Below are 25,232 nucleotides of genomic sequence, written 5' to 3'. Positions count from 1 at the left end.
ATCACTCAAGAACAGAAAACAGAGTAGATAACTTCCAAAGTAGCAGAGGAAAAAAATGGAATGATAACTATGAAGTCAATCCAAAAGAAGGCAAGAAAAGAGAAAAAAAGAAATAGAGACCAGGAGAAACAAATTGCAAAGTTAGAAGACAGGGCCAATTATTTCCTACCATGATGGCGGAGGAAGGGAGCCAACCTTCCTTTCTCCATAAAATGCAACAATTTGGCAACTATATATGAACAAAAATTACTCTGGGCTGGGCACGGTGACTCATGCCTGTAATCCCAGCACTTTTGAGAGGCCGAGGCGTAGGATCACTAGAGCTCAGGAGTTCGAGACCAGCCTGGCCAACATGGGGAAACCCTGTCTCTACTAAAAATACAAAAACTAGCTGGGCTTGGTGGCGCGTGCCTGTAATCCCAGCTACTCGGGAGGCAGAGGCAGGAAAATTGCTTGAACCTGGGAGGCTGCAGTGAGCAGAGATGGTGCCACTGCACTCCAGCCTGGGCAACAGAGCCAGATTCAGTCTTAAAAAAAAAATTACTCTGGAAGAGTTGAGAAGTCAGCTTCAGCAACAGTGGGAGAAAGAACCCTAGAAAAACCTGCACAGAAAGGGTGGAAAGAACAGTTCCATTCTGCCCACATCACCCCATCCCCCGAGCCAGCACTGCTCAGCATAGAGAGGGAATTCCCTGGCTCGCATATCCTTCTTTCAGGGAAAATGAGAGCAGGGCGTACGACCAGCTTCCCCAGCGTTCTGGGACACTGCCCAAGCAGTTTCAGTTTCACTCGACTCACATTTCCGCGGGAACTGGCATCGCCGAAACATACGGAGATGATGGGGAACCAAGAAGTGGAACAGGCTGTCGGCATCAGCCGTGCTGGTGGGAGCCAAAGCGACCCCTAGTGGTCGGCTCAACACAGGACTCCAGGAGACTTCCGTGGTGAGGCCCTCAACAGCACTCATGGCCACTGTGCCGCTCCCCACGGTTTTCACCACCAAGGACCCGCTGGTGTTACCAATGGCTGATGCCAGCAGCATTTTCTGCAGAGGAACCAAGCAGCTTTCACAACGGAAGAAACCCCTACCAGCACTGCAGCAGCAAAGCCCTTTAAGTTTTTTTCCACCTTCACAGTCTCCAGGGGCCTGGCCCTCTAATTTCTCCTTCCTCTATCCCTCGAACTGCCTAAGCTGTTCAATACCATGGTCACCCAGACCCGGACACCCACCCCAGTGGCCATCGCATTCTCTTGGGTGCCTAAGCCAACATCCCTCCTCCATAGAATCGCCCCAGCTGCTGCCTCTACAAGTGCTCTGAGCCAAGGACCCAGCACAGCTACCATACACAGCCAGACCTCCCTCATCCCCAGGTTCTAACTCCAGCACCTCAGCTGGCCCCACAACTGCATGTGACACACGCCTCCAGGTTAGCCCTGCAACTGCCCACATACATGCAGATGGCCTGACCTCTGTGGCCAGGCTGCAGCAGGCCCCTGCAATTAGGCACAAGCTGTCAGCCCCCACTGCCACGTGCATGCCCTTAGTCAACCCCAGCCCCTGCCTATGACTCCACCCCTTGCCACTATCAATGAGCCTGTCACTAGTCTCTGCTGCCATGCTGCCCCGTACAGCCAGCCTCTACGGCAGAGTGTGTGCACACCACTGACCTCAGCCTCCACTGCTGCAAGTCCTGGCCCCTAGCTGCTAGGCAAGAGGCACAGCTGAGGTCCCAGAAAACTCTGGGAAGTTCACAGCCACTGTGGACCTCCCATAGATGTTGCCACCAAAGATCACACAGGTGCCAACAATACAGCCCCCAGCTGCCTGGGCTAACAAGGCTCTGTGTCCCTCCAACCTGGACCCACCACAAGCCCCCCCAAAGGATGGAACTCTGTGCCACTGGACCCACTGCCAGAGGCCACCACTCTTCTCCCTCAACTCCCATGCACATGAAGGTCTTTCCTTGCCGGTCCAGTCCATCGAATCTGGAAGAAGGTCATGCTTCTTTAAATGCTTTTCTCCAGACTACAAAAATCATGAAGAATTGGAGAAACATGAAAACACCAAAGGAAAACAATAAACTTCCATTAGCTGACTCCAAAGAACTGCAGATCCACTCACTGCCTGGCAAAGAAATCACAGTAATAGTTCTCAAGAATCTCATTTTCGAACTGAACAATACAGTAAGAAATTCGAAATTCACTTGATGGGCTAAACAGCAGAATGAAGATGACAAGAGGAAAGAGTCAGTGACCCGGAAGATAAATCAACAGAAAGTATCCAATGTGAACAAGTATTTTTTTTTTTTTTTTTTTTTTTTTTTTTGAGATGGGAGTTTCGCTCTTATTACCCAGGCTGGAGTGCAATGGCGCGATCTCGGCTCACTGCAACCTCCGCTTCCTGGGTTCAGGCAATTCTCCTGCCTCGGCCTCCTGAGTAGCTGGGATTACAGGCACGCGCCACCATGCCCAGCTAATTTTTAGTATTTTTAGTAGAGACGGGGTTTCACCATGTTGACCAGGTTGGTCTCGATCTCTTGACCTTGTGATCCACCCGCCTCGGCCTCCCAAAGTGCTGGGATTACAGGCTTGAGCCACTGCGCCCGGCAAGTATTTTTAAAAGAGTGGAAAAAATGAACAGAGACTCGGAAACTTGGGGGACAATAACAAAAAGCCTATTATCTATGTAATCAGAGTCAAAATAATAATAGAAAAAATGTCACGGAGAAAAAGTTTTTTGGTTTTTTCTGAGACACAGTTTCACTCTTGTTGCCCAGGCTGGAGTGCAGTGGTACCATCTTCACTCACTGCAACCTCCACCTCCCAGGTTCAAGTGATTCTCCTGCCTCAGCCCCCTGAGTAGCTGGAATTACAGGCACCTGCCACAACATTCAGCTAATATTTTTAGTAGAGACGGTGTTTCACCATGTTAGCCAGGCTGATCTCCAACTCCTGACCTCAGGTGATCCATTCACCTCAGCCTCCCAAAGTGCTGGGATTACAGGTGTGAGTCACCACCCCTAATCGGAGAAAAATATTAAACAAATATATTTTTTTAAATTTCCCCTATCTGGCAAAGTCATAACACTTTACATTCAAAAATCTCAGCGAATCCTAAACAGGATAAACCCCAAAAGACCACATCCAAATACATCAAAAAAGTCACTGAAACTTAAAAAAATTCTGCCAGGCACAGTGGCTCATGCCTATAATCTCAGCACTTTGAGAGGCCAAGGTAGGAGTATTGCTTGAGTCCAGGAGTTTGAGACCAGCCTGGACAACATACAAAATACAATCAATCTATCAATCAATGCCTGGCTTCAAGAGTTCCTAGGTTTACAGTGAGTGAGTAAAAATTTTCACCACCTGGCAGGCCCAAGAACCTTAAAACTGCAGGTAAAATTTAAAGTCTGCCTTGGTTTTGACTTCCTTGCCTCAAGAAGTTTTTAAATCTGAGGTTTTGGCCAGGTGCAGTGGCTCACATCTGTAATCTCAGTACTTTGGGAGGTCGAGGTGGCTGAATCACTTGAGGTCTGTAGTTCGAGACCAGCCTGGCCAACACAGTGAAGCCCCGTCTCTACTAAAAATACAAAAATTGGCCACGTGTGGTAGCATGTGCTTGTAATCACAGCTACTTGGGATGCTGAGGTAGGAGAATTGCTTAAACCTGGGAGGCGGAGATTCCAATGAGCTGAGATCGAGCCACTGCACCCCAGCCTGGGTGACAGAGTGAGACTCCATCCCAAAGAAAAAAAAAAATCTGAGGTTCCTATACCATCAATGTAGAGAGAAAAAGGTTAATGTTTCTAAAGAAAAACTGTAACACATCTGTTATTAGATTGTGGCTGTGTGTGTTGTTTTCAAGTTCTTGTTATCTGCCTGCAGACTGGACTAGATCCTGAATTCTCCTAATTTCCTCCAATATTTGGCTACTACTCTCCAACTCAAAACAAAAGTTGCTCTGTTCCTAAAGCCCTGTAAGCTGAAACTAGACAAATTCTCAAAACAAGCCTCGTTCCTGATGTATGGACCACACAAAAAGTTCACCAAACTACTATAACCAGAGACATTCAACCTACAAGTCAGGAGGAGAAGGTGATGTTTCCATGCAGTAGAAAGCTTTCCTAAGACATAAGAACAAGGCTCCATATTATAACGAGGTTTTTATCCCCTTAATGCTGTTTTTTTACTTAGCGGGAAAATGGTATCATTAAAATTTCACAATCAATACCTTCTGCTGGTAACAGAACCTAACTTAAGAAATTTTTTTGTACCCATTGGTTAAATAAGAAAATGTCTTTGTGTTTGCTAATACTACATGATATACCAGGATAAATTCCTCTGGGAAAAGTTGAGACCCATATACACAAAATAAGAAAGGCCACACAGTTACAAAAGGTCTCATCTAATTCCCTTCAGTCATTTGATTTATACAAGTGGTAGTCTTTAAACCTAGGTTTGGGGCACAAAACTATTATCATATTCCTATTAATTTTACTTTGTATTTGCCCTTTTTAAAACTTTGTATCTGGCTGGGTGCAGTGGCTCAGGCCTGTAATCCCAGCACTTTAGGAGGCCAAGGTGGGCAAATCATGAGGTCAAGACATCGAGACCATCCTGACCAACACGGTGAAACCCTGTCTCTACTAAATATACAAAAATTAGCCAGGCATGGTGGCACATGCCTGTACTCCCAGCTTCTCGGGAGGCTGAGGCAGGAGAATCACTTGAACTCGGGAAGCGGAGGTTGCAGTAAGCCAAGATCGCACCACTGCACCCCAGCCTGGCAACAGAGTAAGACTCCATCTTAAAAAACAACAACGAAAAAAAACTTTGTATCTGTCATTTGTTAAATTTTTACAGAAGTACAACTCCTAATAAAATAATGCTGGCCCAGCTCAACACTTTGAGATAACAAAAGATGATGGAAAAGACAAAATTGAACTTAATAATGGAACTCAGAGATTTAACCTAAAAGATACTCCCTTCAAATGTCCCTTGTTGCTCAAATGTGGCTAAAAGAGTTTTGACACTGACTCCAAGTCACCCATCCTTCCCCTCAATGTGACATGAGACCAGCAACTGGGACAGGTTCATCCTGACATTGAGGGATATCAAAACACAAATATGGGGGCCGGGCGCAGTGGCTCATGCCTGTAATCCCAGCACTTTGGGGCCGAGGCATGTGGATCATGAGGTCAAGAGAGCGAGACCATCCTGGTCAACATGGTGAAACCCCTTCTCTACTAAAAATACAAAACATTAGCGGAGCATGGTGGCACGTGCCTGTAATCCCAGCTACTCAGGAGGCTGAGGCAGGAGAATTGTTTGAACCCAGGAGGTGGAGGTTGCGTTGAGCCGAGATCGCGCCATTGCACTCCAGCCTGGGTAACAAGGGCGAAACTCCGTCTCAAAAAAAAGCCGGGCGCGGTGGCTCACGCCTGTAATCCCATCACTTAGGGAGGTCGAGGCGGGTGGATCACGAGGTCAAGAGATCAAGACCATCCTGGTCAACATGGTGAAACCCCGTCTCTACTAAAAATACAAAAATTAGCTGGGCGTGGTGGTGCGTACCTGTAATCCCAGCTACTCAGGAGGCTGAGGCAGAAGAATTGCCTGAACCCAGGAGGCGGAGGTAGCAGTGAGCCAAGATCGTGCCATTGCACTCCCGCCTGGGTAACAAGAGCGAAACTCCGTCTCAAAAACACACACACACACACACACACACACACACACACACACACACACACAAATATGAATGTTTGATCAGTGATGATTTTGGAGAAAGATCTTGATCAAAAGGGGAAATGTGAAAGTCGTGAGAATAAAATGGAGTCACTAATGTTAAGAAAGCCCTAGCAAGGCTGGGCTCAGTGGCTCATGCCTGTAATCCCAGCACATTGGGAGGCCAAAGTGGGTGGATCACCTGAGGTCAAGAGTTCGAGACCAGCGTGACCAACATGGTAAAACCCCATCTCTACTAAAAATACAAAAATTAGCTGGATGTAGTAGTGGGCACCTGTAATCCCAGCTACTCATGAGGCTAAGGCAGGAGAGTTGCTTCAACCCGGGAGACAGAGATTGCAGTGAGCTGTCATTGCACCACTGCACTCCAGCCTGGGCAACAAAGCAAGAATTCATCTCAAAAAAAAAGAAAGCCCTAGCCAAGGAAGGTCATGAAGAGAGGGTTCTCACGCTTATATGCCTGATTTAAAAAAAAAAAAAAAACTGCAAAAACTGTAACAGTGCATAAAGGCCATTGCAACCTTACACACACACACAAATACTCCTGCAGAAACATCTGCCCAACAAATGCCTATCCAACCTTGGACTGTTGTCACCCTTGTTATTATCTCCGTAGCGAAGGAAAACTATTTTAAAACAATGATGTTATCCTCTTCATTTTTTCCTTTAAAAACTTTGTTGGCTGGGCATAGTCGTTCACACTTCAGGAGGCTGAGGTGGGTGGATCAACTCAGGTCGGGAGTCAAGACCAGCCTGACCAACATGGTGAAACCCCATCTCTACTAAAAATACAAACAATTAGCTGGGTGTGGTGGTGGATGCCTGTAATCCCGACTACTTGGGAGGCTGAGGCAGGAGAGTCACTTGAATTTGGGAGGTTCAATGTCCTCCACCAGCTGGGAGAAAAGAACTTTAATATATATAACTGGAAAATGACAACATATCCAGAACATATAAAGAATCCCAAAGAAAAAGACAGATCATCCAATATTTTTTTTAAATGGGCAAAAATGAACTTGACCACACATTTTGCTAAAGAGACAATCCAATGGCCAATAAATATATCAAAAGATACATAACCTTATCAATAACCAGAGAAATACAAATTAAAACCATACAATCCTACCAAATTGGCAAAATTTTTAAACTATGACAAGTATTTGCAAGAGTGAGGTAGTGAGAACTTCCATACATACATTTTATATACATACAATTATAGATTGGCGCAAACACTATGGAAAGTAATCTGGCATCATCTGTGAAGTTATAGATAAACATGGCAGAGTGAAGAAATACAGCCACAACATTTTGCAGCTCCTTCAATTAAGAGGTAAAATATATTTTTTACCTTTGGAATCTGGGATGGACTTTTTTTGTTCTTTCTTTTTTTCTTAATTGAGATGGAGTTGGTTTCACCATGTTGGTCAGGCTGGTCTCGAGCTCCTGACTCCAGGATCCACCCACCTTGGACTCCCAAAGTACTGGGATTATAGGCATGAGCCACCATGTCCACCCTGGGGTGGCTTTTTTTTACTTCCGTCAACCAAGAAATGTAGTGGCAATGGAAGCAGTCCTATACTTCCCTTCAAGACAGTTTGCTGAGTCTGCCTTTGTGCTCTGTGAGCTGCCATGTGAGGAAGACCAAACGAGCCCCACGGAGAGGCCTCATGGAAGTGAACAGCCCTTGCTGGCTTATGTATGCATATCTAAGCAATATAGTAACCACTATCCTGACTTTTATGTCTACAACAGGAGTAAACCCAGCCAACACCACTTAAAGAGGAGCAGTGCCGGCCAGGTGCGGTGGCTCACGCCTGTAATCCCAGCACTTTGAGAGGCCGAGGTGGGTGGATCACCTGAGGTCAGGAGTTCACCTGGCCAACATGGTGAAACCCTGACTCTACTAAAAACACAAAAATTAGCTGGGTGTGTTGGCGGACACCTGTAATCCCAGCTACTCAGGAAGCTGAGGCAGGAGAATTGCCTGAACCTGGGAGGTGGAGGTTGCAGTGATCTGAGATCAGACTACTGCACTCCAGCCCGGGTGACAAGAGTGAAACTCTGTCTCAAAAAAAAGAGCGGTGCCATTCCTGCTGGGCTCAGCCCCCAGCCAACCCTCCAGCTGAATGCAGCCATGTTAGTGAACCCACGCAAGCACTGCAGAACTTTCCAGCCAACCCACAGAATCATAAGATAAATCATTGTTGTTTTAATCCATTTACTTCCAGGGCGATTTGTTACCTAAGAATAGATAACTATGCCTCGACAATCTAACTCATCTATCCCAGAAAAATGTGCACATATGTAGTACACAGGAACATGCGTAAGAATGTTTACAGCAACACTGTTTTAATGGCATAAAACTGGAAAGACTCCAAATGTCATCAATAGTAGAATGGATTTTTTTTAACTGTGGTATAGACATCTACTGAAACATTATACAGCATTTTAAAAGCACAGATTAAAGTTATACACACTATGGATAAATATTACAAACATGTTGAATGACAGAAATAAAGCACAAAAGTAAGCAAAGACAATGTACATGTGAGGAAACAAATAACTAAACTATGTTGCTTTACGGGAGGCTGAGGCAGGAAAATTGCTTGAACCTAGGAGGCAGAGGTTGCAGAGAGCCAAGATCATGCTACTGCACTCCAGCCTGGGTGACAGCGAGACTCCATCCAAAAAAAAAAAAAAAAAACTAACAAACAGAAAAACTGTATTTCTTTATATAATTGGACAAATTAAACTGTATTGCTTAGCTCTGCATACATAGATGATAGAATATAAAGAAAAACAAAGAACTAATCGCTACTCTGACTTTTATGATGATTAATTCTTTTTTTCCTGATATTCTAACATCTATGTATGCATATCTAAGCAATATAGTAACCACTATCCTGACTTTTATGATGGTTACCTCTGGGAGGCAGTAAAGAGATTATGATTAGAAAAAGACACATGGAGAACTCCTAGGGTTATTCTAGTTCTTAATACCGGTGATGTTTACTTCATAGTTCTTTATATTATACCTTGTTTTATACGTTTTTTCTTTTTTTGCTCGAGGTGAGGTCTCACCCAGCTGGTTTCAAACTCCTCGATTCAAGCAATCCTCCCATGAAATGGTTTAAGTCCATCTCATGATCAATGGACTTAAGCCCATTGTTCATGAAAGCACCAAGAAGACACCAGCCACCATGCCTGGCCTTGTTTTATGCATTCTTCTATATGTATTTAATAGCTCATAATAAAAGGGTTTTTTTTTGAAAAACACACAAAAAATACCATTACACTGCCACCAGACTGGGAAAAATTTAAAAGTCCAATCAAGTTTAATCAAGTGTTGTGCAAAAAGTAAAACAAATGAAAGTCTCACACATCCCCAATGGGAGGGTAATACACCGTACCACTTTGAAAAGCAGACAATATATGATAAAACTGAAGGCAAGCATATCCTACTCAGCAATTCCATTCCTAACTATATACTGTCAAGAACTCTTGGACATGTACACAGTATATGCTCAGGCATCTTCTAGAAGAAAATGGTGGTTATTTGTGAGGGTTAAAATTCCTAGGAGAGGCTGGGTGTGGTGGCTCGTGCCTGTAATCCCAGCTCTAAGGGAGGAAGAGGCAAGAGGATAGCTTGAGCCCAGGAGTTCAAGACCTGCCTGACCAATACAGCGAGAGACCCCATTCTCAAAAATTTAAAAAAGAATAAAAAAAATAAAGATTACTGGGAGCAATTCAACTCAGGGTTACCTCCTCTGGAAGGCCCCATCTGACTAGTCCAGACAGAATTAATGGCTCTGTCTCCTGTCCTCACCCATCACTTCTGCTGCCAGTTAGCACAAGGTGGGGGGATGCTCAACTAAGGGGCTGAACTTACCTCTCACAGCAGCGATGTGTGATGACTGTCGCCCAGAAGCCCAGGACACAGAAGTTGAAAGATGTGCTAATCACCAAAGTGAGCAGGTTTATCAAGGACACGAGAAAGGCATCAGTGAGACAGTTGTTGGACTGGGGCATGTAGGAGGCTAAGGCGGCAACGGAGCCGAGGCCTATGCCTGTGTTAAACAAAACGTGACTCCCTGCAACAGACCACACACCCACGTTGTACATGTCCGCTATCTAAAAGAGATAAAAGTATAAGGGGGTTGTAAAAGCAGCAGCAGAGGACAACAACAACAGAAACGTTTCGGGGAGGAGAGAGGGAGATACAGAAAGAAAGAATGGGGAAAGCAAGTTCTAAGAAGAGGTAGCTGTGGTGCTACAAGGCCTGATGGGGGAGTGCAGAAGACTGACTTCACCTTGGCAACCACCAACTGTTGAAGGCCAAATTTTGCCCCTTCCAGCAGTAGACTCCGGATGAAGAGCCCAATGATGATGAAACAGGGGAGCAATACCAAGACATATATGACCTGAATAGAAAGTGAGACATATCAGCAACCGTGTACCAGTAGGGGTCAACTAAGAGTCAGGAGGGATCAAAAGTTCTGAGTCAGAAATGAGTAGGAGTTAGAAGAAAGCGTTCGGCAAGGGTCAGGGATCAGGGGCCAGTGGGAGTAAAAGGCCAGAGGAGTAAGAAATTAGGAAGTGAACAAGTAACAAAGTGAGGTAAGGACTAAAGCATCTGAGAATTTCAAGGAGTCCAACACTGGTGGCTCACCTTCCTGGTGGACTTAAGCCCATTGATCATGAAAGCACCAACAAGACACCAGCAAATAAAGAAGGGCAGGACCAGATTGCTGACTGGTGACCCACCATCCTCAATTCTGTCTGAGGCCTTCAAGGTCTCCTGGTACCAGAAGTACATGGAGGGTGTTGTCCGTTCACATGCAGGATCTGGGGGGACCTGGCTTTGGACATGCCTGCTAGACAAGGTAACCCCTCCTCTTTTTTATCCCCTCCCCCACCTCCCTTTCCTCTTTCCCCCTCCCATTTCTTTTTCCTTCTTCTGTCTTCCTCTTCCTTGTCCCTCCCCACTCCTTTCTCCTCTTCCCAATTCCCTTCTACTTCTCCATCTTTCCCATCTCCTCTTCTTTCACCTCTTCCTCACCAAAGCCACTAGAGTTCGCCATTAAGTGACATTTCTCCCATGGAACAGGATACTGGAAGGACTGGCTCAGGTAGAAGACCATCCAGGAATTCATCACATTCAAGTACAAGCCAACGATGAAGCACACCTGGGGGCCAAGGAGGAAGTGGCTGGGGAGGAAGAGCAGGGACCGGAAAGGGGAGGGAACTTGAGAGAGGATTGGGGAACCAAAGGGATTTGACTCATGGAAGTACTCATGGGACACATTTCAGGAAGAGGGTTGGCATGGGGGTGGGGTGTAAAAGTCAGGCCTGGGCAGCCAAGGGCTCCTCACCATGAAGCTGGAATACCCCACACCACCAATCCAGGGAGCAATGATCTTCCATACACCCATGCTACCCTGATGCATGCTCTGACCAGCTGCCATCTCCAGGAAGAGAAGAGGAACCCCGACTAGGAACAGCATGAAGATGTAGACAGCTACGAAACTGCCTGTGAAGAGGATTCAGGAGGGACTCTGAGAACCATTTGGCCTTTCAGTGCTTGGACTGCTTCAGGAGCCCAGGAAAACATTCTCCATACCAATGACCTCCCCCAGGGTGACAGGGCTCACCCATTTCTTTTTTTTTTTTTTTTTTTTTTTTCGTTTTTTTTCTTTTGAGACAGAGTCTTGCTCTGTCATGCAGGCTAGAGTGCAGCGCGATCTCAGCCCACTGCAACCTCTGCCTCCCTGGTTCATGTGATTCTCCTGCCCCAGCCTCCCAAGTACCTGGGACTACAGGTGCATGCCACCATGCCCAACTTATTTTTTTGTATTTTTAGTAAAGACAAGGTTTCGCCACGTTAGCCAGGATGGTCTCCATCTCCTGACCTCATGATCTGCCCACTTCAGCTTCCCAAAGTGCTGGGATTACAGGCATGAGCCACCACGCCTGGCCAGGCTCACCCATTTCTACATCTCTCACAATCCCCAATGTCCAATTCCCTGGCCCCCAATTCCTGGAAGACCCAGGTACCTAGTTTCCAGCCCATCTTGGACCAAGGCCTCCAGCTCAGCCATCCCCATGTTCAGATACCCCGAACCTCTACCCCTCTTGTAATTCTAGGTGTCCAGGGACCTGGCGCCTATGCTGCTCTGAGTACCAGGTCTTCAGCCTCTACATATCTCAGAGACATTTGCGTTTAAAGCCTGGCTAGGACTCTGTCTGCTAGCCCCTTGTGGACCCAGGTTTCCTGATCCCCAGACTTACAGCCTCCACTGTTAAGCCACAGGTAGGTAAAGTGCCAGAGACAATCTGGCCTCACAGAGAAGCCCACCTGGGCGAGAATGTACTCAGCTTTGCTAGACCAGAATGGACGGGCATAGAGGACCTCACTCTCTTCCTTCTCTGTCATCTGCACCTTCTCATCTGTGGGTTTCTGCTTTAGGACTGAGGAAGGTGCCACCTCTGGTACAGAAATTGGCTTGGGCTGACTGGTCCTGGCGTGACCCTCCATAGCATGGATTTTCCAGGCCTGAGCCTTTGCAATCCGGGTCCATGAAAATTGGGCCTCTGAGGTCCAAGATGGTGCATCCCATGTCACCGGACCCTTGTCTTCCCATATTTGACTTCCTAAGCCACTGTCAGAAATCACTGTGGCAGTCGATGAGGTGTTTGCCAGCGAGGATGTTGAAGGCTGGGCCTCTGTCTTCACAAACAGACTCTCTGGGGCAGCTCCAACTTCTGCAAAGGAGGGTTCATCTTCCTGAAAAGACCTTAAGGACACCAAAAACTGTAGATTTTAGATTTAGAGTCAAGTAATTACCGAGTTCCAAAATAATTCTCAACCTCTCCTTAAAGCAAACTTCATTTCTATCCCAACCACTGACATTCAAAGCACAAAAAAATCTCTTGGTTAAGTTTCACTTCTTAGAAATGATTTTGAGCAGTGGCTCACACCTGTAATCCCAGCACTTTGGGAGGCTGAGGTGGGCAGATCACCTGAGGTCAGGAGTTGGAGACCAGCCTGGCTAAAATGGCAAAACCCCGTCTCTACTAAAAATACAAAAATTAGCTGGGTGTGGTGGTGTAAACCCTCAATCCCAGCTACTCAGGAGGCTGAGGTAGGAGAACTGCTTGAATCCAGGAGGCGGAGGTTGCAGTGAGCTGAGATCAGGCCACCGCCTTCCAGCCTGGGAAGCAGAACAAGACTCCGTCTCAAAAAAAAAAAGAAAAGAAATGTTTTCACGCAAGGGATAGGGAGAGAGACAGACCAACCAAGAGTCAGGAATCCCTGAAAACAAACCAAGAATCAGGAATCCCTGAAAACAAAGGATTTTTTTCTTTTATTGTTTTGATATGGAGTCTCACTCTGTCGCCCAGGCCCCAGTGCAGTGGCGCGATCCCGGCTCACTGCAACTTCTGCCTCAGGGTTCAAGCAATTCTCCTGCCTCAGCCTCCAGAGTAGCTGGACTTACGGGCACACACCACCATGCCCAGCTAATTTTTGTATTTTTAGTAGAGACGGGGTTTCACCATGTTGGCCAGGATGGTCTCAAACTCCTAACCTCAAGTGATCCACCAACATCAGTCTCTCAGAGTGCTGGGATGACATATATGAGCCACTGCACCCAGCCTAAAATCAAAAGACTTCTAAGAACACTGAGGTACTATTTGCAGAGGGCTTCCAAATTAAATAAAAATCTAATTTAATACTAAATCTGCCTTGTAACCTTAGAAAAGTTACTGTACCTTCCTGAGCTTTCTAATCTGTACAACATTCAGATAGCTGGGCATAGTGGCTCACGCCTGTAATCCCAACATTTTGGGAGGCCAAGGTGGCAAATCACCTGAGGCTGGGAGTTAGCCTGACTAACATGGAGAAATCCCATCTCTACTAAAAATACAAAATTAGTCAGACGTGGTGGCACATGCCTGTAATCCCAGCTACTCAGGAAGCTGAGGCAGGAGAATCAGCTGAACCTGGGAGGTAGAGGTTGCAGTGAGCTGAGATTGCACCAACAAGAGCAAACCTCCAATGGGGAAAAAAAAAAAAAGACACTCCGATCTCTGCTCAAATACAGCCTCACCAGAGATGCCTTCCCTGTCCTCTTTTTTGTTTTCTGAAACAGAGTTTCGCTCTTGTTACCCAGGCTGGAGTGCAATGGCACGATCTCGGCTCACCGCAACCTCCGCCTCCTGGGTTCAAGCAATTCTCCTGCCTCAGCCTCCTGAGTAGCTGGGACTACAGGCACGTGCCACCATGCCCAGCTGATTTTTAGTATTTTTAGTAGACGGGGTTTCACCCTGTTGACCAGGATGGTCTTGATCTGTTGACCTCGTGATCCACCCGCCTCGGCCTCCCAAAGTGCTGGGATTACAGGCTTGAGCCACCGCGCTCGGCATTTTTTTTTTTTTAGACAGAGTCTTGCTCTGTAGCCCAAGCTAGAGTGCAGTGGCACAATTTCAGCTCAATGCAACCTCCGCCTCCCAGGTCCTGGTTCAAGCAATTCTCCTGCCTCAGCCTCCTGAGTAGCTGGGATTACAGGAATGTGCCACCATACCCAGCTAAGACGGGCTTTCACCATGCTGGCCAGGCTGGTCTTGAACTCCTGACCTCATGATCCATCCGCCTCAGCCTCCCAAAGTGTTGGGATCACAGGCATGAGCCACTGTACACAGCCAGCCCTGTCCCCCTATCTAAAATAGCGCCTGCCTACCCACTACTCTCTTTACTTTCCTTCATGGTATGTCTGGCCTCCTGATTTTATTATCTATTTATTGTTAATTTATTCATTGTCCAGCTCTGCCTACTGCTCTATCTCCAGCAAAATAATGGTGTTCTACCTCATATCTGGGACTATTCTTCTCCCTGCTCTCCAAATTCCCGCCATTCTGAACGTCTGTTGGCTCTTCAAATAGAAGAGAATAGGCAAGGATTATGCTGAAAAAATAAAAAAGTTCAGTGAAGGAGAGGAAGAGAGAGAGAAAACTGGAGTCTACTTTCAGAGGGGGAAAGAACATGCCTTCCAAAAGCAGAGGGAGTAGGTGGGTGCCAAGGTAGCACTGGTATATTTGGGTCCCCTGGATAATTGCTTGTGAGACACAGCTTCCAGAGAGCTCTGTGTTATTCAAGAAAATGCTTAAAATTCAATGACAGGTTAAAAACATAAAACTAAGATACAAATTTCTACCTTTAGTTCTAGAAATTTAAAAATGCAATGAAAGGCTGAAAGGAAATACATCAATATATAGAAGATGATCAGGCCAGGCGCAGTGGCTCACACCTGTAATCCCAGCTACTCAGGAGCTGAGGAGGGAGGATCGCTTGAACACAGGAGGCAGAGGTTGCAATGAGCCAAGATCACACCATTGCATTCCAGCCTGGGCAAACTTGTCTCAGAAAAAAAAAAAAAAAAAGATGACGATGACTGCAAATACGTTTATATCCTTCTCCCTGCTTTTACATTAAAAATTTTTAAATATTGTATTACTTTTTCTTCAGACACAGGGTCTCACTGTCACCCAGGCTGGAACGCAGTGGCATGATCCATATAGTTCAGTGCAGCCTTGAACTCCTGGGTTCAAAGGATGGATCCTCTCACCTTATCCTCCCACATACCTGGGACTATCGGCATGTGGCACCATACTCAGCTAATTCTCAAGTTTTGGCCAGGCAAGGTGGCTCATGCCTGTAATCCCAGAACTTTGGGAAACCGAGGCAGGCAGATTACGAGGTCAGGAGTTTGAGATCAGCCTGGCTAACATATTGAAACCCCATCTCTACTAAAAAATACAAACAATTATCTGGGCATGGTGGCACATGCCTGTAATCTCAGCTACTCAGGAAACTGAGGTGGGAGAATCGCTTGAACCTGGGAGGCAGATGCTGCAGTGAGCTGAGATTGCACCATTGCACTCTGGCCCAGGCAACAGTGCAAGATATTGCCTAAAAAAAGAAAACCTTTTTCGAGATGGGAGTCTCACTATGTTGCTTAGCTGGCCTCGAACTCCTATGCTCAAGTGATTCTCCTGCCTCAGCCTCCAGAGTAGCTGGCATTATAAGCACAAGCTACCATTCCCTGCTTGCTTGTATTACTTTAATAATCAAGAAAAATATGGCCAGGCACAGTGGCTCATGCCTGTAATCTCAGAACTTTGGGAGGCCAAGGCAGGTGGATCGCTTGAGGTCAGGAGTTTGAGACCAGCCTGGTCAACATGGTGAAACCCCATCTCTACTAAAACTACTAATAAAATAAAATAGCCAGGCATGATGGCAGGCACCTGTAATCCCAGCTACTAGGAAGACTGACCCAGGAGAATCACTTGAACTGGGAGACACAGGCTGCAGTGAGCCAAGATCGTGCCACTATACTCCAGCCTTGATGACACAGTGAAAGTCTGTCTCAAAAAATAATAATTATCAAGAAAAATAGGACAGGCGCAGTGGCTCACGCCTATAATCCCAGCAGTTTGGGAGGCTGAGGCGGGTGGATCATGAGGTCAGGAGTTCAAGATCAGCCTGGCCAAGATGGTGAAACCCTGTCTCTACTAAAAATACAAAAATTAGCCGGGTATAGTGTTGGGCGCCTGTAATCCCAACTACTCGGGAGGCTGAGGCAGATAACTGTTTGAACCCAGGAGGCAGAGATTGTAGTGAGCCAAGGTAGTGCCACTGTACTCCAGCCTGGGTGACAGAACAAGACTCTATCTCATAAAAAAAAGAAAAGAAAGAAAAAGAGAGAGAGAGAAAGGAAGGAAGGAGGGAAGGAGGGAAGGAGGGAGGGGGGAGGGAAGGAGGGAAGGAGGGAGGGGGGAGGGAAGGAAGGAAGGAAGGAAGGAAGGAAGGAAGGAAGATAGATAGATACCTGGGCACGGCGGCTCACGCTTGTAATCCCAGCACTTGGGAAGCAGAGGCAAGCAGATCATGAGGTCAGGAGTTGGAGACCAGCCTGGCCAACATGGTGAAACCCTGTCTCTACTAAATATATAAAAATTAGCTGGCATGGTGATGTACACCTGTAATCCCAGCTCCTCAGGAGGCTGAGGCAGGAGAATTGCTTGAACCAAGGAGGCAGAGGTTGCAGTGAGCTGAGATCATGCCACTGCATTCCAGCCTGGGAGACACAGCAAGACTCTGTCTCAAATATATGTGTGTGTATATTTATATATGTATTGATAAGTAAAAATAAAAAGATCATAATAGACACAGAAATCCAATTGAAGGGCTGGGCGCAGTGGCTCACACCTGTAATCTCAGCACTTTGGGAGGCCAAGCCAGGCCGATCACTTGAAGTCAGGAGTTCAAGACCAGCCCGACCAACATGGAGAAATTCCATCTCTACTGAAAATACAAAATTCGCCAGGCATGGTGGTACATGCCTGTAATCCCAGCTCCTCGGGAGGCTGAGGCAGGAGAATCGCTTGAATCCGGGAGGCAGAGGTTGCAGTGAGCCAAGATCACTCCATCATACTCCAACCTGGGCAACAAGAGTGAAAACTGTCTCAAAAAAATGAAATCTTGAAGGAGTTCTCATGAGCCAAATCTGAACACATCAGAACATCAAAATAAATAATAATAGCAACAGATGAGAACCAACAGACTAAACAAGAATCTATGAATCCGCTGAGATACAACTCAGAAAAAAAAAACCTCTTCCTTATAGTAGAATACAAACTAATAAATGTACAAGGAATGATGAATAAGAATGTCATTGCTTATCACATGAATTCAAATATAATTGTATTCTATTTATTAGAATACAAACTAATAAATGTACAAGGAATGATGAATTAAAATGTCATTGCTAATCAAGTTGTACACATTAAATATGTACAGTTTTTTACATGTCAATCACACCTCAGTAAAGATGTCCTTTTAAAAAATCATTGTTTGGAAACTAGCAGAGTATAACTGTCACGAAAGAATCACCAATGGTTGCTAACACAATACGATGAAAATTTGATGGGAACAGGATAATTGCATAGTATGACTATATCTCCCCATAAGGTATTCCCCCAAAAAGCCAGAAAAATAATATCTTTAGTGTGTTACACACTACCTTAACCAAGTAATAAAACTCAACTGATATCATATAACTCCTGATACAAGGCATTAAGAATACAACATCAGGCCAGGTATGGTGGCTCACGCCTGTAATCCCAGCACTTTGGAGGCCAAGGCGGGCAGATCACCTGAGGTTGGGAGTTCAAGACCACCCTGACCAACATGGTGAAACCCCATCTTAAAAAATAATAAATAAATAAATAAAACTAACACAACATCATTTCTGTGGTATTGCTGCCAAAAATGTGTAACTAGGCCGGGCGCGGTGGTTCACGCCTGTAATCCCAGCACTTTGGGAGGCTGAGGCAGGTGGATCACCTGAGGTCAGGAGTTAGAGACCAGTCTGACCAATATGGTGAAACCCTGTCTCTAAAAAAAAGAAAAATATATAAAAAAATAAAATAAAATAAAATCATTTTTAAAAAATGTATAACAAAACTCCAATCATGAGGGAACATCCGAAAACAAATCTAAATTGAAGTACATTCTGTAAAATATCTGGCCTGTGCTCAGTAAAAATGTCAAAATCGTGAAGACAACAAAAGATGGAAGTGTTGGAAGTCTGAAATTATGTCAAAATTTTTTAAATTTTTTTAAACTTCCAAGCTCCTGTCACTCCTCAATTCACCATCAAAACAAAAGGAAATTTCTTCCAAGAAAGACAGCCACATCAACACTGACCTCCAAACTTACCCACAATCTCCCCTCAACAGAAAAACAAATGATTTTAAAATATGACAGATATGGGGATATCTGCATCATTTCTGAAAAATAGGTTCCATCCTTATGTCAAAAACAGAGAAATTTCTGCTACATAAACAAGAAATAGGACCAAACTGTAATCACTGAAGAGTCAGTTCACATCTTTTTTTCCTGGTGAAGTGGTCCATTGTTTCAGGACATAAGTGAATAATTCCCCGGCAACCTGTGGGAAATAAAACCAATCACTTGCCAAAGACCTTCTGCTCCAGTGAACCAATGGCTTCCAGAAGCTGTCTGCCAGAATATGCAACAACATGTAGGCCACTCAAAAGAGAAATGCAATGAGTTGATGAGTGTCTCCCTGAGACAAACTATGCTTCCATAACATTAAGAGAGAAGCTAGAAACCATGCAGGGGAGAAAAGGCTGAAGAAAGAATTAGGTACAAAAATCCAACTAGTGGGCAGGAGAACAACATTGGAATGGAGGTAATATTAGGAAATTGTATCATCATATTAGATGCCTTGGAATAAGTACAAATAATGGCTGATCAGTAGAGAAATCTACATCCTCTTGAGGCCAGGCACAGTGGCTCATTCCTATTATCCCAAACCTTTGGGAGGCCAAGGTGAGTGGATTACCTGAGGTCAGGAGTTAGAGACCAGCCTGGCCAACATGGTGAAACACCATCTCTACTAAAAATACAAAAATTAGCCATGTGTGGTGGTGGGTACCTGTAATCCCAGCTACACAGGAGGCTGAGACAGGAGAATTGCTTGAATCCAGGAGACAGAAGTTGCAGTGAACAGAGACCATGCCACTGCACTCCAGCCTGGGCAACAGGAATGAAACTCCATCTCAAAAAAACCAAAAAACAAAAAACTTGAGTCATACCATGAGGACCAAAAAAAAGTGAATCATAATACATTTTCATTTTAAACTTTTTGTTAAACTTTTGTAATAGTCAGGAAAAAAAGGTCTATGGAAGACAAAAGAAACTCTACATACAGACAAATTTTTATAAAAGACCTTAAAACAACTACAAGAAAAATACAGAATATCTGCAAAAGAAGAGACAGACAGACGACTTCTTAAAATCAAAAATGGAAGCCACAAGACAGTGGTAGTATATGATCAACATGTTGAAAAAAAAAAAAAAAAAGCACTTCCAATCTAGAATTTCAAACCCTCAAAATAATTATCTTTTTAAATGAGGGTAAAATACATATAGATTACAACAGATGAAAAGAATTTTTGAGACAGGGTCTCATTTTGTCACCCAGGCTGGACTATAGTGGTGCCATCACAGCTCACTGCAGCCTCAACCTCCCAGACTCAACTGAATCTCCCACCTCAACATCCTGAGTATCTGAGACCACAGACACAAACCACCAGGCCCAGCTAGGCTTTTTCATCGTTTTGTTTTCTTTTTTCTTTTTTAGAGATGGGATTTTGCCATGTTGCCCTGGCTGGTCTCAAACTCCTGGGCTCAAGCAATCCACTTCCCTCAGCCTTTAAAGGGCTCAGATTACAGGCTGAGCCACAATGCACAGCCAAGATGAAATTTTTTAAAGACAGGTGCCAACAGATTTTCATTAAAGGAAATTCTGAAATAAGCTTTTCAGTGTTCAGAAAAGTAATCCCAGATAGGAGGTTTAAGAAAAAGGAGGGATAGGCCGGGTGCTGTGGCTCACGCCTATAATCCCAGCACTTTGGGAGGCTGAGGCAGGCAGATCATGAGGTCAAGAGATCAAGACCATCCTGGTCAACAGGGTGAAACCCCATCTAAAAATACAAAAAATTAGCTGGGCATGGTGGTGCATGCCTGTAATCCCAGCTACTCAGGAGGCTGAGGCAGGAGAATTACCTGAACCCAGGAGGCGGAGGTTGCGGTGAGCCGAGATCGAGCCATTGCACTCCAGCCTGGGTAACAAAAGCAAAACTCCATCTCAAAAAAAAAAATACAAAAATTAGCCGGGTATGGTGGTAGGTGCTTGAAATCCCAGCTACTTGGAAGACTGAGGCAGAAGAATCACTTGAACCTGCAAGGCAGAGGTTGCAGTGAGCCACGATCATGCCACTGCACTCCAGCCCAGGCAACAGAGCAAGACTCCATATATTAAAAAAAAAAAAGAGGGAGACAGAAACTCTCTGAGACAAACAAAAGTTGAGGGAATGTATTATCACTATTTCTTGTACCTGCCTTACAAGAAATGCCATAGGGGTGTTTCAAGCTGAAGAAAAAGGTTGCTAAGTTGGCAACATGAAAATATACAGCTTACTGGTAAACATAAATATACAGTCAAACTCAGAACACTCATTAATGTTGTTCAGAGTAATGGTGGTATGAAAACCAATTATATTTCCAGTATAAAGTTTAAAAGACAAAACTATTAAAAACAATTATAACTACAATAATTTCTTAAGAGACAAACTATAAAATATACTAAATATGTCATCAAAAATAAATTGTGTGTCTAGGGAGTAAAAGTATAGGGTTTGTGCAAGTGATCCCAGCACTTTGGGAGGCCGAGGTGGGTGGATCATGAGGTCAAGAGATCGAGACCATCCTGGTCAACATGGTGAAACCCCGTCTCTACTAAAAATACAAAAAAATTAGCTGGGCATGGTGGCACACGCCTGTAGTCCCAGCTACTCGGGAGGTTGAGGCAGGAGAATTGCTTGAACCCAGGAGGAAGAGGTTGCGGTGAGCTGAGATCATGCCATTGCACTCCAGCCTGGGTGACAAGAGTGAAACTCCATCTCAAAAGAAAAAAAAAAAAAAGAAAAACAAAGTTAAGTAGTAATCAGTTTTAAATAACCTGTTATTAGCAGATGTTTTATGTAATCTTCATGGTAACTACAAAGCAAAAAACTCTTAGTAGAAATGATTCAATGCATACCACCAAAGAAAATCAATATAATTTAGTCATATGGACATTATAATAAAGAAAAATATCATCATCTCAAGAGATACAGAAAAAAATTTCATAAAGTACAACATACAATGATTTAAAGAAGAAAACTTTTAGCAAGCTAGGAATAATTTTCCTAATCTGATAAATGGTGTCTATCAAAAAAAGAACATAATAGTGAACATATGCTTAAACATAATCACATACTTAATAGTGAAATGAAGAAAGCTTTCTTTTTGAAATCAAGAGCAATCAATGAAACCAGCTATTAGCACTTCCTTCCCCTTGCATTAAATAGTTTAGACAGTACAGTAAAGCAAGGGCAACAAAAGACAAAGGTTAGATGGTTAGATAAAACAAAATCCACTATTCACAGATGATATAGTTATGTGAGAGATCCAAAATACTACAGGTAAGTTATTTAAATTAATAAGATAATTTACGAAGATTGTTGGATGAAAACAGCAATAAATGAGAAGTAATTATACGTCTATGTTTGCAACACATACTTAGAAAACACAATTTAAATATACCACTTATAAAATAATTTTGTAATGTAGAGTAAAACCCTGGGGAGGTAATGGCACCATTGTTTTAAAATCTTCCCAAATATCCACATGAAAACAAGTAGTTCTACTAGATTGCAAGCCCAAAATCTATGGATAATGTTTACAATATCAAGATAAATCCCAAAATACAAGTCTGGGAACAAACCACCAAGAGCCACAGACTTGTATAGCATTAGCATCTGTGTGGGAGGAAGTAAAGGAACAAAAGAGCATCTGACAGACCAGAGGGGGGAAAATACTCTCAAAATAATCAACAGGTACTCACCAGAAATCATGGAAAGCCTATTAGAGAACAGCACCTTAAACTAGGAGATGTCTTGCCTAATCCAATAGCGGCTGAGTGCATGGAGTCTACAATAGAAACTGAAGGGACCAGGGCAGTCTAGATTCTATGAACTCTTAAGATTAACCAACTAGGGGTCTTTTCCAACCCAAAGGCCACAATGAGGAGAAATTCCTGTGAGTAAAGCCAAATTGAGCAATACAAGGACAAGAATAATGAAGGATAGGCCAGACATGGCGGCTCATGCCTATAATCCTAGTAATTTGGGACACCAAAGCAGGAGGATCACTTGAGGCCAGGAGTTCAAGATAAGCCTTGACAAGGCAGCATAAACCCATATCTACCAAAAAATAAAATTAAATTAAAATTAGTCAGGCATAGTAGCGCATGCCTGTGGTCCCAGCTACTTGGGAGGCTAAGTGGGGAGGATCACTTGAGCCCAGGAGTTCAAGGTTACAGTGAGCTATGATCACACCACTGCACTCCAGCCTGGGCAACAGAGTGGGACCCTGCCCCTAAAAAAAATAAAATAAAATGGGCTGGGTGCATTGGTTCATGGCTGTAATCCCAGCACTTTGGGAACCCAAGGCAGGAGGATCACTTGAGGCCAACATGGTGAAACCCCATCTCTACCAAAAAACACAAAAATTAGCCAGGCATGGTGGCACACACCTGTAGCCCCAGGTACTCAGAAGGCTGAGGTGAGATAATCACTTGAATCCAGGAGACAGAGGTTGCAGTGAGCCAAGATTGCACCACTGCACTCCAGCTTGGGCAACAGAGTAAGATACCATCTCAAAAATAGTAAGAAAATAAAACTAATCAAAAGATATTTAAAGAAAAAACAGAGATGAAGGGCACACAGGATCCAGATAAAAATGAGGAGAAGGCCAGGTGCGGTGGCTCACGCCTGTTAAGTCCCAGCACTTTGGGAGGTCGTAGTGGGCAGATCAGGAGGTTAGGAGTTCGAGAACAGCCTGACCAACATGGTAAAACCCCTTCTCTACTAAAAATTCAAAAATTAGACAGGTGTGGTGGTGTGCACCTGTAATCCCAGCTACTCAGGAGGATGAGGCAGGAGAATCGCTTAAAACCAGGAGGCCAAGGTTGCAGTGAGCCAAGATCGAGCCACTGTACTCCGGCCTGGGCGACAGAGCGAGACTCCGTCTCAAAGAAAACAGTAATAGGCTGGGCACGGTAGTTCACGCCTGTAATCCCAGCACTTTGGGAGGCGGAGTTGGGTGCATCACCTGAGGTCAGGAATTTGAGACCAGCCTGGCCGACATACCGTAACCCCGTCTATACTAAAAATACAAAGCATTAGTCAGGCGCGGTGGCAGGCGCCTGCCGTCCCAGCTACTTGGGAGGCTGAAGCAGGAGAATCACTTGAACCTGGGAGGCAGCGGTTGCAGCTGCTGCACTCCAGCCTGGGTGACAGAATGAGACTCCATATAAATAAAGAACAAAGTCACCTTTCTGAAACACATTCTAGAATCGTTTTCCTTAAAAACAAGCTTTACAGAAACGAGAGAACGGAGTTTTGGCCAACTGGCCACTTCCAACACCCATAAAGCCCCTTGAGCCCCAGGCGGACTCTTCTCTCCATATGGGTGCAACCCTCGTGGTGCCCCCGTGACGTCATCCCAAGCAGCTCCTCTGCTAGGCTCATGCCCTCCGGGGGGTGCTCAGGATCCCCCAGAAAGGCCCACCTCCCTCACATGACCTCCTTCTCTGGAAGTATGACCTCCAAAAAAGGAAAAGAGGGAGCTGGTGTCCGGTTTCTTCCGAAAGCCGAAAACCACTGCCCTAGCGGACCCGTGACGGGGGACCCGGGCTCCCGCCGCCCAGGCACTTCACCGCCCAGGGCCGAATCCTGCCCTCAGACTCGGACGGGATGAGTGAGGAGAGCCGAAGGCAGGGGTCCCTTTGATCCGTCAGCTCCACAGAGCCCAGGGCAACCAGGAGGCTCCCAGCCAGCGACCTGTCACCCATCAGCCGAGCCCGGCGAGCCCGCACCTCGAAAATGGCGCCCCGCCCCACACCCCAGATCTGAGTACGTTTCAGGGCTCCCTGGGCCAAGTGACCCTCACCCTAGCCTCCAGGCTTCCACCTGGTTCTTTAGTCCGGTCAGTTGGATAAAAATGAGGATGAAGAAGCCTCAGCAGAGAAACCAAGCCACCGCCTAAGGCCCCTTCAGGCCTCGACGGACCGCTGCCTGCGCGCGACCTTTCCCGCCGATTCTCTGCGCATGCGGCGCCGCGCCCCTAGCGTTCTCCCTACTGCTGTAGCAAACGCTTTCCGCCACCCCCTCCTTAACGCCCTGCTCTCTCCCCACCCACGCACATGCGCACATCCTCTGACTGACTGCGCACGCGCAGCTCCCTTCCCTAATACACCCCACCCCACCCCACCCTTGACACCCACTACACCCATGCTTCAGGCGAGGCCTCTGGCGCATATGCTTTGCTTCCACTGCCATTTAAGAGGAAGTGGGGATGAGGTGGGAGGCTTGATCTTCTCATTCATTCCTTTTAGCCTTCAAACTTTAAAAAAAAAAAAAAAAAGATGGGGTTTCACCATATTGATCAGGCTGGTCTCGAAATCCTGACCTCAGGTGATCCGCCCACCACAGCCTCCTAAAGTGCTGGGATTACAGGCGTGAGCCACCGCATCCGGCCTAAACTTTTTTTTTTTGCTCTTATTGCCCAGACTGGAGTACAATGGTGCAATCTCGGCTCACTGCAACCTCCGCCTCCCGGGTTGGAGCAATTCTGCCTCAGCCTCCCGAGTAGCTGGGATTACAGGCATACGCCACCACGCCTGGCTAATTTTGTATTTTTAGTAGAGAAGGGGTTTCTCCACGTTGGTCAGGCTGGTCTTGAACTCCCGACCTCAGATGATCCTCCTGCCTTGGCCTCCCAAAGTGTTGGGATT

The 25,232-nt window shown here is 45.4% G+C and overlaps 1 protein-coding gene across 1 annotated transcript in view; it reads right to left on the bottom strand.

The window, feature by feature from the left end:
- SLC6A16 (solute carrier family 6 member 16) overlaps positions 1 to 24,290 on the bottom strand; it is a 31,527-nt gene extending 7,237 nt beyond the window's left edge. Inside the window, exons 1-7 of the mRNA XM_003940468.3 lie at positions 24,114 to 24,290; positions 12,034 to 12,529; positions 11,118 to 11,275; positions 10,805 to 10,931; positions 10,415 to 10,590; positions 10,056 to 10,166; positions 9,635 to 9,876 (exon numbers count right to left, since the gene is read on the bottom strand). Coding sequence (XP_003940517.1) covers positions 9,635 to 9,876; positions 10,056 to 10,166; positions 10,415 to 10,590; positions 10,805 to 10,931; positions 11,118 to 11,275; positions 12,034 to 12,529; positions 24,114 to 24,290 — 1,487 coding nt within the window. The remainder of the gene's footprint in view (positions 1 to 9,634; positions 9,877 to 10,055; positions 10,167 to 10,414; positions 10,591 to 10,804; positions 10,932 to 11,117; positions 11,276 to 12,033; positions 12,530 to 24,113) is intronic.
- Positions 24,291 to 25,232: the final 942 nt, after the last annotated feature.

This window comes from Saimiri boliviensis, chromosome 14, assembly GCF_048565385.1.
Source record: "Saimiri boliviensis isolate mSaiBol1 chromosome 14, mSaiBol1.pri, whole genome shotgun sequence".
NCBI classification, from domain to species: domain Eukaryota; kingdom Metazoa; phylum Chordata; class Mammalia; order Primates; family Cebidae; genus Saimiri; species Saimiri boliviensis.
Note: the sequence above shows the minus strand (reverse complement) of the source record. Positions and strands in the feature narration are given on the sequence as shown.